Source organism: Pholis gunnellus (genome assembly GCF_910591455.1).
Source record: "Pholis gunnellus genome assembly, chromosome: 5".
NCBI lineage: Eukaryota > Metazoa > Chordata > Actinopteri > Perciformes > Pholidae > Pholis > Pholis gunnellus.
The window spans coordinates 28,011,150-28,028,849 of NC_136531.1; the positions used below are offsets into that span (position 1 = coordinate 28,011,150).

Below are 17,700 nucleotides of genomic sequence, written 5' to 3' on the forward strand. Positions count from 1 at the left end.
GTCTTGAGAATCTTCCTCAGCAACAATAGTTATGAGGTAGGCTTGAAAAAGAACCACCAACATCTCTTGTGTTTTGTGTGTACCTTTTGGTCCCAGTAGTTGTGCCTCTGTAGCTTTTCTTCCATCTCCACATCGTGCTTCATCAAATGGAGGGCATTGTTCCCCTGTACCAGCCACTACTTCTCCATTACCTGAACACACACACACACACACACACACACACACACACACACACACACACACACACACACACACACACAAACAATTGAAAAAAACGGATTACTTTAATTTCTGTCAACATGGTGTTTTACTGGGGAAATTAAGTGAATGCTTACTGATGAGGTCACGGGCGCCGCTGAGCATCTTGGGTCGGTAGATCCGTCGAGAGTTGGTGTCAGACACATACAGCTGCCCCGTTACTGGGTCGGTGGCTAAATAGTAGCGGTGAGCAGGGTTGTTGCTATGGAGGGTGGTGATAGATGAAAGGGGAGGTGGGTAACAAACAGGATGGGGACAAGAAAGAATTGGTTTAGTCGTGCTATATCTTTAACAACTTCAGTATCTCTGACACCAGGGATTGAACACTTAAACAATTCAAGAAATACACCCAGTTTTGAACATGGACACTAAAATCCCCCATGTGTCCTTGATGGATTGTTTCCTTCAGATCGCCCTGCTGACACATGATCCAAAGTCTGACTGGAAACAAGCTCACAATGAAATCACCATCAGCAGAGCAGGTTTACTTTGGTTCCAGCATCATTATGATGGAAATAAAAGAGACTTTCTGGAGCTGAAAATAATGAAGAAGTAATTAATAAAAGGAGGGTTGATGAACTGAAAGACAAGAAACTGGTGTTAATTTACTTCCAGTGGAATACCAGGTGCTTGAAGGGTGTGTGTGTGTGTGTGTGTGTGTCGACAGTAGTTTGGTCAGTCTGAATAGACCTATGTGGTAGAGATGGGCCTTGACTTGACTATGACACATTCTTAATGATGCCTGCCACACTGTCATGTAAAATCCATCACACATGCATGCACACGCACACAAACACACACACACACACACAGCAAGTGTCAAGCATCAGACCTCAACACACTTGAGCGTGGATGTATACATATGCACTCGCCTCTAGCCATGAGTCTCAGCGGTTGGCGATAATCAGCAGATGATCACAGGCTGTTAATTAAGACAGCTAAAAATAGACAGGACTGTCTGTGCTTTACTGTACGTGCTGTGTGCCCTTTTGTTTTCATTTATCCTTTATTTAAGCAGAAAAACCCCACTTAGAATAAAAACATTTCAAGATGGAGGATAGGCAGTATCACAGACAAAACCCTGGTACCAAACAGACAAGCATAGGGACAAGGAATAAGGAGTGGTGGATGAGGCGATGCTGGAATGAGGAAAGGATAGAGGACAGGACAAGAGGAAGCCTGAACATGAGGGAATACACTTCTGAGAGAGTAGTAATGGAAAATAATGTGTAGGAAATAAAGTAAGAATGAGGAAAAGAAGGAGACAAAAGAAGGAACTAAAGGCGAGAGAAGAGACAAGAACTCAAATAAGAGAGGAGGGCAACCAATGAAACAGAACTCAGAGTCAAGATGGCGTGAATAAGTAAACATGAAGGAAGGGCAATAGGTAAAAAAAACTCAATGACATGACACAATTGTGTTTTAATTAAAGTCGATTTTGAATTGAAACTGCATTCGGATGAGTAGAACAAAAATGAGACCAATCATTGCACCTTGCCAGTGGCAAAGAAGCCCCAGGTATGGTGCTGCTCTTTATGTGTATGAGGAGATATAGTAGAAAACTAACTGGGTTCAGCTTCATTTTCAGAAAAGGGGAAAGGGGGGGGGGGGGGGTAAGCCAGAGTAAGTTGTCTTTCCATGCACTCTGGAACGACACATAGAAATCAGTTTCATGGTGTGACAACGCTACGCTTAAGGTTTGGTTAGATTTAGGCACAAAGACTACTCAGTTAGATTTAGGCAAAGAACATGCTTTGGGTTAAAATGTGTACTTTGTTATGGTGAGGGAGCAATCGTGGTCATACTTTAACAAAAAGGGAAACAAACAGCAGTTCCCCTTGTTCAATGCCGCAGTCACATGCAAACCGGATATCTTGTCTGTGGATGACAGCAGTACGGTAAGATAAGTTGAGGCCGGCAGAGAATACTGGCAACGATAACGGTTGCCTTCCAAAGTTCAAATATTTCCCATTTTGCAATCCTCCATAATGGAATTTACAAATAGATGTTACGTAGCTCGCTCACACAATGAGAAAGTTAAGTTTGCAATATAATGTTAAGAGAAAGCTGCATTCAGAATAAAACATATAACAGACAGAAGTTAGGAAAAGATGGATCACCCTCTCTCTAACCAGGTCACAGAAGTCGTTCACTATTTATGCTTACATCAAAGCTCACACCTCTTTAGAAGACTGGCTGTTTAGTTGGCTTATGGTTCTCTACCAACCTGTAGGATTATGGCACATGTTGGAAACATAATTGTATGAAGTAAGTGTATATCTTAACCGTTGGTATATCCCTGTCTAACTCTTTAATTTGGCTACAGGTGAATGTCCTATTTTCCACTCATACATAAACCAATACTGCAGTCTAGCAGGGGTTATAGCCTGAAGGTATAAGTTTGAAGACTCAAAATACCTTCTTTACTTTTACATTAACAGGGGATTTTACAGAGCATTTTGACTGCACAGGAGTCGGCATCAAGAAAATATGAGGGCCGCCAGGGCTTGTGACAATAACTGAAAATGTGATCGGTCACCCTGTCATGAAGCTTCACTGTTAGTCACCAGGAACATTCAAGTGTCAAAGTCAGATTTCCCTCTCTAATGGTCACAGTTGTTCAAATTGTTAATCTTCTCGTTGCTCCTCACTCAATCACCGCCAGTTAAAATCGCTCCTGAAGGACATGACAGTGCTTATAAAGAGTTGCCTCTCCACTGCCCGTTGGGTGGCTTAGTTGTTAGGAGGAATTTGCAGAGTGCATTGATTGGATCAAAGACAGAGGCGAAAACCGGGCCAGCTCTGTTTGATGCATGGAAAGCATTTTATTCAAACTGGAGCCTTTGGCTTCTTCAAACACCAGTGGGACATGTCATCACCCAAGCCTGTCAACTCTGAGGACATCAGAGGAGAAATTCAAGAGCTTGAGTGGGAATTCTCCACCAGGTTTCAAGATCTTTAGCAGTATTGGGCCAGTGGGTTCTTTGTTGGTCAAGCCAGAAGACTTAAAGGAGAAAAATCTGGATTTGCCCCCATTTAAATGGATTGGATTTTAAAATGCAGCGTAAGTCCCTTACTGGGACCCATAGTTCCCCCAGGTACTAGGACCTTTTGAGGAACTCATTGTGTTTAGACTTTTTAGATGTCAGCGGATTTAGCGCTCTAGACTACTATAGAAGTTAAATTAACTTTGAGTAGTGTTGTCTGACCGAACAAGATTATTTTAAGTCCATCTAGATGAGTAATCTTAGTTACACAAGTATTCAGAGCATTATCTGATCCCCGACTCATCAAAGGACAAAGAATCATGTACCATCAAGATTGGGAGCGCATGGAGATATCGTGAACTGCTTCCCGTAACCACTTTGCAACAGCAATGTATCAACTTCAAAGACATTTGCTAGACCCGTTTGGTGGGAATCTGAGGCCAGCTGAGGACTACCATTTCCTGACTCCTTCAACCGGCAACCATCGTTTTCTAACAGGAATCATCACCCACTGCAAGGTCTTTTGGAAATACGCTGCACAAAGTAGGAAACTCACACCTTCTAATATGATTAGGAGTTGGTGTCGGATAGCGCTCAGAATTCTTAATATTACATTTACATTATTCATATTTACATTTATAGACCCCCCCTGCAGTGTGCTCTCCCCACCGCTCTTCTCCCTCTACACTAACGACTGCACCTCAGAGGACCCGTCTGTTAAACTCCTGAAGTTCGCAGACGACACAACGGTGACGAGTCTGCGTACAGACGGGAGGTTGAACAGCTGGTCCTCTGGTGTGGTCAGAACAACCTGGAGCTAAACATGCTCAAAACTGTGGAGATGACAGTGGACTTCAGGAGGAGCCCCCCAACACTCACACCTCCCCAGTGTCAGTGTTGTTGTACTTGTTTTTTTTTATTTATATTTTTTCCTGTTTATTTGTAAATTCTGTGTAGAACAACAAACAACCGGAGTCAAATTCCTTGTATGCGTACGCATGGCCAATAAAGCTGATTATAGGTTAGAGTAGAGTCGGTATCTTATAGGAAATCACATCCTTCCTTCACTATCCCAAATCATTCCCATTTGCAATTTGAAACTAAGTTCATTTATTCATTGGTATCACTGTTCATTTGTTGATCCATCTATTCTTTCATTTGATTTTATTTTAAATAAAACACATATTATAAGTTATTGTCTGTCATATTCTTTCAAAGCGGGAACTAAAGATCAATGAACTTAGAACTTACTACTGCGATATTGAGACTAATTAATTAATTACATTTATTAATTCCTTTTATCTATTTTCCTTCCAGAAGGAGGTGCCGCAGAATATACAAGTGCAAGATTTAACATAACTGCTACACACCACAATGTCCTTGATTATTTATATGACATATTATTCACCTTGTTTATGTGAAAAGTGTGTAAAGAATGTCTGAAACTAGCTGTTGTTTTTGCTTTGCCTGTATGAAAACTTTCACGACCTTGAATGAATTTGAAAAGGACAGCAGGACCCCCCCCCCCCCCCCCCCCCCCCGACGTCTCTCCTTGCTAGGGGCTGCTGTTAAAGTGATGACATCATCTGAGCTGACAACGGAAGAATAGGCTCGATTTTGTGTGAACACTTGTCCACATTAGAGAGGGAAAGAGGATGAGACTGAGGGAGACAAAGACAAAACTAATGAGGGGGTTTCATGTGATGTAAACATCAGGGCTACTCTCCTCTCTCTGCCCCTTAGATTAATAGCTGAATGGATTATTCAATATTTCCAGATGTTACCAGTTGCTTTGGTGAGTAAAATGTGATCATGACAGAAATGATGGCCAAAACTAAGCTAAGCTAATTTATTAGCTGCTGTGAAGACTGTATGTCTGTCTGGTCAAACATCATCTGTTTGTCTGACCCATTTTGACAGCTACTCTACATGATTCATTCTGCAGCTATAAAGCATTAATGGACTTCAGGAAGAAATTACAAATGCTAAATTAGCCTGCTAACAGCTTGATCCAGCTCACTGTCTCCTTGATGCACCTTGGGCTAAGGACGTCAGCGTAATCAGGTCTGAAAGCTGCCAGGAATGAGCAACAGTGATTGTTTTTATTTTAAAAGGAGATAAGAAGAATGAAAGAAATGTGCAGACTAGAGTCTGGTGCGTAAGCAGCAGAAATGGATGGTGGAATGAAAAGAAGTTTAAAGGTTGAAAAAGATTAGTCACTCTTACCTATGTCTGAAATCTTTGTTTCTTTAATACAGCGCAAGCAAAGGAAGGAAAAAAGAGGAAACACGAGTTAGTAGAGAAATTGTTTTCTAAAAGGTAATATGACTAAAATCACTGGAAGAAAAAACATACTGGAAACCAAGAGAAAAAGTTGCAATCAGATTTAGAATTTAAATCATGCTTCAGAAGTCAATAGGAAAAGATTTCAGTTGTTAGAATAGGAGTTAGAGAAATGAGCACTCAACAGTGTGCCAGAAGCACATTTCCAGATTCCGAGCACTAAAACACTGATCTTTTCTCTTTTAGCACTTTGGCTAAAGAGTAAGTACTTGAATGTTAATCAGTGGCAAAGTGTCCAATCTGGCCACGCATCTATCCCTCTCTTCCTTTATGTGTTCAAGTACTGTTCAAAGTCATCCGAGACCAATGATGTGGAGTTGAACAGTTGAGTGCCGGAAGGAAAGCGGAGGCAGAGAGATGGATTCAGATGCAAGGTTTACATTTAAAACCAAGGACTCACAAGTCAATCAGCTCATTTTTCACACATGTGTAAACTGTAGGTCATATTTTCTTTTACTCAAATCCACCAACTATCATGCATTTGCAAAGACCCTGAGAATCCGATGGCAGAGTTTTACTGTTAAATGGATCCTGAGTCCTCTGAGTGAGACCTTTATCTTTGTGACACTCAGGGATGTATTCTCTGGATTAGGTTTAGATCCCCGATCTGGCACCAGCGGCCATCCTCCCTCCCCTCTTACCTCAGCTCCATGACACTGGTAACATTCCCTGAGGGGAAGATCCTCCTGATGTAGTTGAAGTCTCCAACGAAGATGCTGCCATCTGCTCCGCAGGCCAGAGCCAGGGGCGCTAGCAGCTTATTGCCCTCTGCCTGTCCGTTACAGCTGGGGCAGGAGATGCTGCGGCGACGTCCATTTCCTGGGACAGGACGTTGAATCAATTGTTACCGACTGAAACATTTGGTTTCTGCTCTTTCCACAAAACAGACTGATGCACTGTCCACCATCTTAGAGACCCAGGGTATAGCATCGCTATACAGACTGAGATTGCAGTCTTGGTGAGTACACAGAGAAACTACAAGGAGGAACTACACTGGATATGTGAGTTGCAAATGCCTGAACTAGGAACTGAACCAAATAAGGAAAAACCTTAAAAGATCTAGCAACATGCTCCAACCCAACAAACCTATACTACTGAGTCCATACAATCTAAATTTAAAGTCATCAGTTCTATAAACAACAAAGCCAATTTCTAACTATTAACTTGACCAAACTTCTGAAACTATGAAAGCCTTTCAAAACAACACTGCTATCTTATAATCTTCACTTGTGGCTCCGGCCTGTAGCTTACGTTAGCCATCTGTGTGTTTTCTGTGCTACTGACTGGCAGCTGTACAGTCTGTGCACACATTGATAGTGTATGTATTTGATTGAATCCAATACATAAACTGCAGCCTCTAAACCAGCAAAAATAAGAAACCGTGTAATTCTCAAAGCGCCCGCAAAGGGTGAGATGCAGTCATAACTGTGCTGCCAAGCAAACAGTGTGCCGGTGCTCCTGTGCTATTTGCATGTATTTAAATGAGGTAATATGTAGACATTTGGCAAAACATTGGCCTATATTTATGCAAATGAGCCTCATTGCAATTCACAAAGATCAGCGCTAATAGTCACTTGCAGTTACTGTGTGAAATAATTAGCATCCTCAGATAGTTGCTGGTAACTGAAGGGCATTTATAAGAGGTGTCTGCTCAAACTCATTTATTTAGGGATACAATGACAGAATGCAATGACAGTTGTGTCATGAAAAATAAATGAACAAAGCTGCCCTACATGTCAATTTGAAGAAAAGTACGGTTACTATATAAAAGAATAAACAGATCATTTCTTCCCTCTCCCTCCTTACATGCTTCCCTTCCTGTCTCTTGATTTCCTTCAGGAGCTTTGGATGGAAGAGGCACTCTGGCCAGATCCTCCTGGCAAGACCTCTGGCTCTGGCTGACTCTCACTGGCTGACTCTCACCCCTCACAACCTACGCATTGGCTTCAAGTGCATTTATACTTTGCCACATGGATAATTGTACTCAGCTGCAAACCTTTATGGATGTGTTTGCGCTGTCAGATAGCAGTTGCAAGTGATGATGCAGCTATCAGAGGCTGCAATCCATTCTCTGTGAATTCACCCCTCAATTTAGTTTTTCTTTTAACAAAGATTTCCCAGAGCTAGAGAGCTAGAGAGCAACTAGCACTCAGAAGGTATTTTTTCTGGGACCTGTGGCTCTCACACTTAAACCATTAGAGCAAAATCACTGACAGGTAATATAATACTATATTATAATCAACTCTGATCACAAACATGCAGGTTCAATCAAGTCAATTATACTTGAATCTGTATTTACCCATGATGCTGCTGATGACCGGGGGCTGCTGGGATATGAATATGTTCTCACCATTGCCTTTGTACAGTATACCTGGTGGAGAGAAGACATCAAGATGAATTATAGAGAGCACAGAAAGGCAGACCAATTCTACTTTGCATTAACGTCTGTTTTGTGATTGAGAGTTCAGGTACATTGGAGTTGAGATTTTATTAACACAGCTGAAATATGGCACAGATATCGTCCTTTTATTAATTAAAACTCTGATCCGGCCTGTCATTGGGGTTCTCAGTGATTATTATATTCGCTTGTTCATTGGACTATATTGCGTATTTGAAAGCGAGGGTGTTGTTATGAGGTTGGTGGATGTGGCTTAACCTAAAGCATGTCTATACTGAGTTCATGTTCATGACAGGTCAAGTTTTACTTGACTCAGTGTAACTAAAAGGAAAAAAAGTGCAATTTGTGGATCAGGATTTGTGCTCATTTCATAAAACATTATGGAATAAACTTATTTTCACTACACACATGAACTAAAAACAGCACCGCTTTTCCCTAACCCAACCCAAATCTTCAAAATTCTGGAAGAGTGTCAGCTAAAACAAAAAATTTGATATGGAGGAATTCGCGAACAGTGCCGATGAGGAGGAAAGTGTAAAGTATGATTGTGTGTGTGCATGTATATGCGTCTCTCCTTCCTATTATGTTTTATGAACCCTGGTCCCAAAAAAGCCCAGACTACAGACAGCAAGCACACAGATTTGTTGATAAGCTTGTGTTGAAACACATGACACTTTCTCTCTCTTTCCCCACGGGGGTCCCAGGGATCATACAGCATGTAAGATTAAAGGGATGCTGCTGCTGCTGTGTGTCTGTGTGTGTGTGTGTGTGTGTGTGTGTGTGTGTCTGCGTGTGTGTGTGTGTGTGTGTTTCACTTTTAAGCTAAGAAAACCAAATCATGGAAATCCGCTGTAGTTTAATGCCCATGGTACTGTATTTAGATGAAAATCAGTATGGCAGCACACTGGACTCCTAAAACATGTATCAGACTGAAAAAGGCAACATGTCAATGACAAACATTTCTTAAGATATAACGCAACACAAACAACATATTGCCTTTTTTATTCAGATCACAACCACTTTGTTCCTACACTGATGAATTTAAATAGCAGGTGATGCAGAAACAAAATGTGTTATCAGAGATTAAATGTCTGCAGGATGAAACCACCTGAATGATACTACTTGGAACGTGTTGTCTTTAGGCCAATCTAGACTCTAATATCTGTTGTTCTGTAAGAGAGGTACGGAGGCAGACAGTGGGACAGAGTTGTTCCACCACTGAGCCGGCCGCACAGGCCTCTACAGAGCCGACTTCTGCGTGAGAGGGACAGCCAGCATGGCCGGACGGGTGTGACGTTTTGACGACGTGTTGTTTGTGCGCCCTAACCACCGAGACATAAAGAAAAGAAACTCTAGCAGCAGTTAGCAGCTAACCTAGGAAATCTAGGAGCTCCTTAGCCTCAGGGCAGACGACCTCAACACACAGTTCACCTGCCATTATTGTTTAGGATGAAAGTCGCTGCCCGATGCGTACGTCATTCGTCACACTAGACACCAACACTATTGTGCTAAACCTCACGCCTCTTTTGTTCCCGGGATGTCGGCGTGCTATCTAAAAGAAGAAGAGAGAGGGGTGTGTTAGCTGACTTGCGAGGAGGTTTATGTGAATGAGTTGTAAGAGGATGAACAGAGGAAAAGAGAGGGATGCATTCGTTCTTCAAAGTGAGACATCAAAGAGGAACCTCCTGTGGTGAGCTGAATTATTAAAGCTCTGCTGCCATCTTGGAAAACCAGCCCACATTACGCTCCATCCGTCCATCCACCAGCTCTACATTCAACTCTTTATATGGATGCATATACCCTACAATTTACAAGTCCTTCAAACCCAGCAGGACACATCGCTATCGGCGCTTCAATCCTATATCAGTCGGTTCCCTTCCTGTCAGGCTTCCTCTACGTGCTTCTCCTTCTCTTTCCCTCTATCCTCCTCTCCCGCTTTCATCCCTCCCTCAATTGGTAGATGTTGATTGATCAACAGAGGCCAAGCCGGCAGGGTTCCTCTCATGCTGTGCTGTGGTCTACTCACAGGCAACCAACTATTTGCCTGACTGGAAAAAAAGTGTGCATATGTATGTGTGCGTCTGAGGGGGGCCAAAGAGAGAGAGAGAGAGAAAGAGGGAGAGAGAGAGAGAGAATCAGAGAGAGAAGGAGAGAGAATGCGAGAGAGCGAAAGAGAATGAGAGAGAGAGAGATAAAGATAGAGATAATGATAGAGAGAGAGAGAGAAAGAGAGAGAGAATGATAGAGAGAGAGAGAGAGCGAGAGAGAGAATGATAGAGCGAGAGAGAGAGAATGCGAGAGAGCGAAAGAGAATGAGAGAGAGAGAGAGATAAAGATAGAGATAATGATAGAGAGAGAGAGAGAATGAGAGAGAGAGAGAGAGCGAGAGAGAGAGAGAATGATAGAGCAAGAGAGAGAGAATGCAAGAGAGCGAAAGAGAATGAGAGAGAGAGAGAGAGATAAAGATAGAGATAATGATAGAGAGAGAGAGAGAATGAGAGAGAGAGAGAGAGAATGAGAGAGAGAGAGAGAGATAAAGATGGAGATAATGATAGAGAGAGAGAGAGAATGAGAGAGAGAGAGAGATAAAGATAGAGATATTGATAGAGAGAGAGAGAGAATGATAGAGATTTTTTGATTTTTAAAATCCTTTTATTGATCCAGAGCAGATCACTGTTTCGTCATTAATTCATAGACTGAATAACTAAACAAAACATCTCATCCAACCACAGAAACATACCAACGTCTCATACATGAACGATCAGCTCTCCTTCCTCCCCCACGGAGCATAAGACCCCCCCTGGATGTCAATCAGTCCTTGCCCCCCTTCCTCGACAGGCAGGTACAGAGCTGCTGCCCGGACCCAGTGCTTGCCCGACCAGAAAAAGTTGACGATGGATCTCTGGATGTCCTCAATCAAGCCTCTCGGTGGCGTCAGAGCGATGAGTCTGTGCCACAGAGTCGAGGCAACTAAGTTATTGGCAGCCAGAACTCTTCCCCTATATGACAACTGGGGTAGTAGCCATTTCCATTTAGAAAAGCGAGCACACACTTTATCCTTCACTCCCTCCCAGTTTTTTGCTTGAAAGCCCTCGGTGCCCAAAAAGACTCCCAGGACTCTCAGTCCCTCTTTGCCCCACTCAAGCCCACCCGGCAGACTGGGTACTGCCCGGTCCCTCCACTGTCCCACCAACAAAGCTTCGCTCTTGGCCCAGTTCACCCGTGCAGATGATGCCTTTTCATAAACCAATAAAGTATCCTGCAAACATTTAACGTCCTTCTGACTGGTAACAAAGACACACACATCATCTGCATATGCAGATACAATGGGAGGACGACCAAGACTGGAGGACCCCGGCAGTGAGAGACCGCCGAGTCGACCTCTCAATCTGCACAGCAAGGGCTCAATGGCTAAGCTATATAGTTGACCTGAAATAGGACAACCTTGTCTTATCCCTCGCTGTACAGGGATTGGCCGACTCAGCCCTGCCCCCGTCTTCACCATACATTGAGCCCCATTGTACAGTAACCCAACCCAAGCCACAAAACCATCACCAAAACCAAAAGCCCTAAGTGCAGAAAACAGATATGAGTGATCCACCCTGTCAAAAGCTTTCTCTTGGTCCAAAGACACAACACCAAAGTTTACATTATCGTTCCTGCCAAAAGTCCAAAATGTCTCACATGAGGAAAATATTGTCCATAATTTTCCTGCCAGGTATACAGTATGTTTGGTCTGAATGTACCACTAAGTCCAGGTTGTCTTTGAGTCTGTTTGATAAGGCTCTGGACAACACCTTATAGTCCGTACAGAGGAGGGCCACCGGCCTCCAGTTCCTGAGGAGTGCCAGGTCTCCTTTCTTTGGCAGCAGGGAAAGTACCGCTCGCTGACAGGAGACCGGAAGAGATCACTGACCACACAGAGCAGTAAAACCGTTAAAAGAGACTCACCTGATCATCCGCCTCAACAGAGGAAGAAAACACACCGTTAAAGACCCGAAGATCAGCAACCATTCAAAACTAGCGCCACTCGCTCTTCCGCAGTCTCACCTCCACACTCACACTCACTGGAAACGGAAAGAGAGAGAGAGAGAGAGACAGAGAGAGAGGGTGAATCAAGCTCCGTAGAAAGAGAGAGGCAAATCGAATTGTCCTGCTGTGTTAAAAGAGGGCCGTGAGGATTTCTCACACAGCTTTCTAGATGTGTGTGTGTGAGTGTGTAAATGAGCACATTTGACCTTGATCTCAAAAACCCACTAAGGGCTGGCACACTGATCTGAGCTCAACAATCTAACGCCAACAAGGTCACAAAGATTTGGCTCATAACTTTGGTAGAAGTTTCACTTGAACACACGGGGTTCATAATCCAAATAATCCAACACAAAACTTGGAGGTGGAATTGAGAATATGGGTTTTTTACAGCACAGGGTTCTGCTTGTTCACTGAAAGAAAGAAGGTGTGGAGTGCACCAGAATGGTGAAATCATAGATTGGTTATTCTGACTGCTCTCCATCACTGAATGCTCCTGCTGCTGATTCAACAAGGTGAAACGTCTGAGCAGCTGCTGATAACAGCAGACTAGACACAACTGTGCTGCAAGAGCTTCAGGTGTGGTCAGCAGTGCCCGAGCCCGACACAGCTGGCTGTTAACGAACACACAGAAGCACTCGTGCACATACATCCTTATGATAATAACTACAGGGCTTTACTGCTTGACAATGGATCTAATTCACAAATATTGATAAATAAGTCTTCAGTCATACACCAGACAACACACACATAGAATAAACAAGGGTTGAAGGCAGTCAAATACTAACTGACACACATGCACACAGAGTGTATAATGCATGAAGCAAGGTGAATAATGACTGTAGGTTGTCAGTCAGTATGAAGAACAGCCTTCAGCCAAAAAGATGGTCCCTACTGGACAAGGACAAATGAAGATCTTTGAGGTCTGAAAACCGTTTTCTCTTCATTCAGTACCAGTAAATGGATTTGATCTTCATCTCTGCTGTCAACAAGGGCATCTGAAATGAATTTGTAAGAAAAGTCTGTTCTGAATATTTTGTCAATATTCTTATTATATTTACTGCAGTTTCGTTTATCACATATTTGGAAACAAATTATATTTGATGGAAATCTCTGAATTTCTGTTGAAGGTGAGGGAATGTTCAGTTCATAACTAAAGTGTATTCTGGAGACCATCACAGAGCAGAGAAGCAGAAGGAAGCTCAGGAGTGTTCTGTCCCGGGACGACCATCCTTTGCACAGAACCTTTTAAGAAGCAGAAGCAACCAGCTCCTATTGCCAAGATGCTCCGCTGAAAGGCTCAGGACGACTTTTGTTCATAGAGGACTTTTTTATGAATCATGTTGATACAATGTCCCTTCCACTGTTTATTCATTCACTGTATATGGCAACTACTTACAATGTTATTGTCTGCATACTGTTCACATTGTTGTACAATAGTACATCTGCTCCTTTTCTATTTATGATTTTGCTTCTGATTAGGATTGCAAATTTGAAGCACTTTCCTTAATCTATCGTTGGTAACATTAACGATCAATACAAAATACAAAAATACAAATGAAAACATCAAACTTTTCCTGATACTGAACAATACCAAATGCATTTTCTTTTCTCAATCAAATGAGATTTTTGTTGTACTTATTTTAGTCAATAAACTGGAGATATATTGCTGATTTTTAGATGTTATTGTACTTACATTATTTAGTTTCATCATTCACAATTGTTTTTTACTTGTTAAGGCCATTTTGTTTGTAAGTTTACTGTCCTAAAATCAACTCACTTAACACTTACATTTGGGATTTGCGTCAAGACAATGGTCAGAAACCCCCCACAAAAATGGAAAGTTGTTTTAAAGTTCAGTCATTTAGATTTTCTTGTGTCGTGATAAAAAGCAACACTTTCTCCTGTTCTCTGGAGCAAAGCGTAAAGCACCCCGACTGTGGCTGAGCTGCTTAGTGTCTGAATAATGGAGTGCAGCGCTTCACGGGGCAGCTTACACACTCACACTCCCTCTGCACACACACTGGTGTATGAACACATAGACGAACATGGGCTCCACAAACTCACAAGTACACACAGAATACACCCTCACAAAGCATGCACAAGGAAAGGAAGCAGCCCCTCTACACATAAACACACACACACACACTCGCTCTCTCTCTTTCATCGAGTCTTATCAGAGTTGTTCAGCAGTGCTCACTACTCAGTGCTTACAGATCACACAACACCAGGTGTGTGTGTCTGTTTGTCCATCTGTGTGTGTGTGTGTGTGTGTGTGTGTATGTGTTTGTGTGCGGACAAGCTCCTGCACACCAATCCAGTGTGCCTCTTTTCCTCCGTTCTTTTCTCTAACGGCCAATTTATTAGCTTATGTTGTTCAATAAGAATCAGCACTCCCTTTGATTTGATGCAGCTATATGAAGATGAACAAAGTGAAAATCGCAAATTGTGAAGTATTGTATAAAAAAATATCCAACTATACAGGAGATGCTACTGTTGATACCGTTTGTCTGAATCAAAAGAAACAATGTTCGGACTCGTCACTCCTGCCCTATAGGGCTTCATTGCACCCTCCATGGGAAGCTGATTGGTGTTTAAAAGCTCAAAGTGATTATAGATTTCATTTAACATGACATTTGTAGAAATGATGGATTAGCAACATACAGGATTACTGCATAGATGAAACCACAGATTTACTGACATAATATTGGTTTTATCCGAAATCACTCACTCATTCACAACTGCTTACTACCCATCCAGGGAGTTCAATGTAGAGGACTCACGTTTCTATACATACGTATATATATATATTAAGAGAGAGAGAGAGAGAGGACTATATAGTGAGCTGATCAGCTAAATGAAAAAACATTTTCATCAATTAGGCTACTCGGGTAATTTTCTCTGTGCTGTTAATGAAGTCATTCCTGTTGCACAAAAACGTGCCAGATCATTTTTGTGATAAATACCTTGTGAGCCATTATGTGTAGTTTCCCCACTCAGAGCAAAGTGCTCCGAGTGATTTTAGTTCCCCCTGGTAATAGGGAAGCAGCGTATGTCCAGGGCTTTTATTGTGAAAATGAACGGAAGGAGTAATGCATATGCTCACTCTGCCGTTGTCAATGTGGGGGTGTATTTTCTCAAAGCAATAAATAAATAGAAAATAATTTGTGTTTGTGTTGTGATACTATGCTCACATAAAATATATTATTTTCCTGCCATAACTCATGGATTTGTCTCTCACTCCTCTTGTCCGTTGCGCAGAGCATGATGGTGTATGGTGCCTGTGTTAGTGATCATCATTGTGTACTTCTTGTCAAGATGCATTGTGGGATGCTTTGAGTCCACTATATGGGGTTTTATAATTCTTACTGTGTATTTGGACTGCATTACAAAATGGTGAACTCACTACATACTCACTACTCATTGAGTAGTGAGTGATTTTGGATACAGCCACAGACTTCTATTCCTCATAGGAAAGACAGAGAGGAATTAGTGTTGTGGAATGCCTCTATGATACTTAATACCGTCCACTGTTTCACTTTCACTTGCAATGATCTATTGTGTGCATAAACCTCTTCTCCTCCAGTTTATCTCAAAATCCTATAAACGTCATTTTTTAAACATTATTTACCATATTCTGTATGTTCTTTTTGGCACCGCGCAGGTCATCTGCATTTTGGTTTACTTTGTGCAATTGACCCTTCGCTGCTGCTTTTTTTAAAGATTGTAACAGTGAATAAATCCCTACCCACCTTTACAGTAACAATGCGGTTTCTTAATTTCTCTGTCTTCAGTATTTGTTGCCAGGTGATGTGGTGGTTCACTTCTATAATGTGATCTGTAAGATTCAACTTCTATCTTTATCTTTTTAACCTGTTTTCAACGCTGAAAACAGGGTTTGACATCCTGAACATATCCTATATTGTAGACCCTTCTGTCTGCTTCTCTCTGAAAACCCTTTTTCATTTTTAGACCATATTTCTTCAGGGAGTGCAGTTAGTGATAGTGTGGGGCTGTGGGCTCCATGGTAGCTCGGACTGCTTGACGGAGTAGCAGCGGGCCGCTTATGTTCTCAACGGTCCAAGACCAGCTCTTACCAGTTGTTGTTGGTCCTTGAATGGACTAAATGAATAGTTCAGTAAACAAAAGCAAATCAATACAAATATTTTAAAAAGCAGCCTCACTGCCATCTTCATCTGAAGATTAATATGAAGTTAAAGCTACAATTTGGACAGAATAAATTCAGTTCATAAGAAAGTAGCTGATCTTTCCTGTCAAAACATGAAAACACAGAAACAATGAAATCGCTGCCCGACGTCAACACTCACTGAACAGGGATGATATTTCCAAATCTAACTCATCATCCCATGCACATCATTAGTGGAGCTACAAGACAAACTACAAAGAAAGCACAGCAGGAGTGTTTGATGCTCCCCCCCTCTCCCAAACACACAAAGACAAGATTATTCTAGTCCATGTGGTGTCTTTTCGTCAAAAAAGGACAAACACACATTGTGCGTTGCAGTGTTGTCCCTTCAAGAAAAAACATCACACCCACAGAGACCAGCACACATATAGACAGGAAATCACAAATCACACCAGCATTTTAAATGCACACACACTCACGCAGACACACACGCACTGAATTGGGTGACAAGGTGTTGAAAGCCCAAGAGGACTGCAGGGAGAGAGGGATGAATGGCAATGTGATGGATGAGGTGACAGATAGAGGACAGCAAGGAAGGGAGGAGGAAGAGGAGGTGGGGCGGTTTGTAAAGTCAAAGTGCCTTTAAAGCGGCAAAATGATTTTTTCTAAATATGTATCTATCTTACATGGAACAGTTATTGAAAGGTGAGCTATCTGAAGGAAATGAATCTCTCTTCAGTCTCTCTTCAGATAAAGGCAATCAATATGCCTGTAGGTCATTCTGTAAACCGCACAGGAGTGACAGTGATGTATCCTTCACAAACCAGCTGATTATAGCACACATTAAGAATCAGAGAATTAAAAAAAAGGAACGTTCACACTGTGCTGTATGCTTCATACTCATGTGGAAATTAGTGAAGGAGACCTGGTATGGGGCCTTTGTTGTAGCATAGCTATTTGGAAATGTGTGTGGAGAGTTGTCCAACTACCTCAATCTGTGTGTGCATGACTACATTTGTAAATGTGTAAAAGAATCTCTAAATGCGTTTGTGAATGTGTACAAGTCTGTATTTAGAAGCCGCGTGTTTGTAAATGTGTAAAGAAAAACTCAAATTCTGTACTCAGATTTGAAAGTGTATTGAGATTTGCTTAAATAGATATTACTGGCTGAAAAGTCTTAGTATTTTGCTCCTGGAAATACAGACAACTCATCAGTTACAACTCAGACACGCCTCTCAATTGACCCTTTGTTAAATCCAGCCCCTCAAATCTCAGCCTGGCCAATCATAGCCTAGCATTGGGCCAGCACTGACCAGGGTCCGAGAGCTACCGGGCTCTGCTCCATAGACTCAAGCAATTATTTCAGGTTTTATTCACGTTCAGACTGGTTTAGTGGATTTGGAGCTAGTCCTGGTTAAACATTGTGTAATAGTGATACTTGTTACCTGGATTGGAAGGAGATAAACATTTCTAAAATGTTAGGTTTCTACATAAAAACTCTGAGCTAACATTAGCAGAGTACGCAAGCACATCATTAA

The 17,700-nt window shown here is 42.0% G+C and overlaps 1 protein-coding gene across 1 annotated transcript in view; it reads right to left on the minus strand.

The window, feature by feature from the left end:
• The window catches only part of tenm3 (teneurin transmembrane protein 3), a gene marked incomplete at its 5' end in the record, with an annotated part of 247,755 nt that overhangs the window by 36,032 nt on the left and 194,023 nt on the right, over nucleotides 1-17,700 (minus strand). Inside the window, 4 exons of the mRNA XM_079160005.1 lie at nucleotides 84-191; nucleotides 336-460; nucleotides 6,230-6,407; nucleotides 7,888-7,959. Coding sequence (XP_079016131.1) covers nucleotides 84-191; nucleotides 336-460; nucleotides 6,230-6,407; nucleotides 7,888-7,959 — 483 coding nt within the window. The remainder of the gene's footprint in view (nucleotides 1-83; nucleotides 192-335; nucleotides 461-6,229; nucleotides 6,408-7,887; nucleotides 7,960-17,700) is intronic.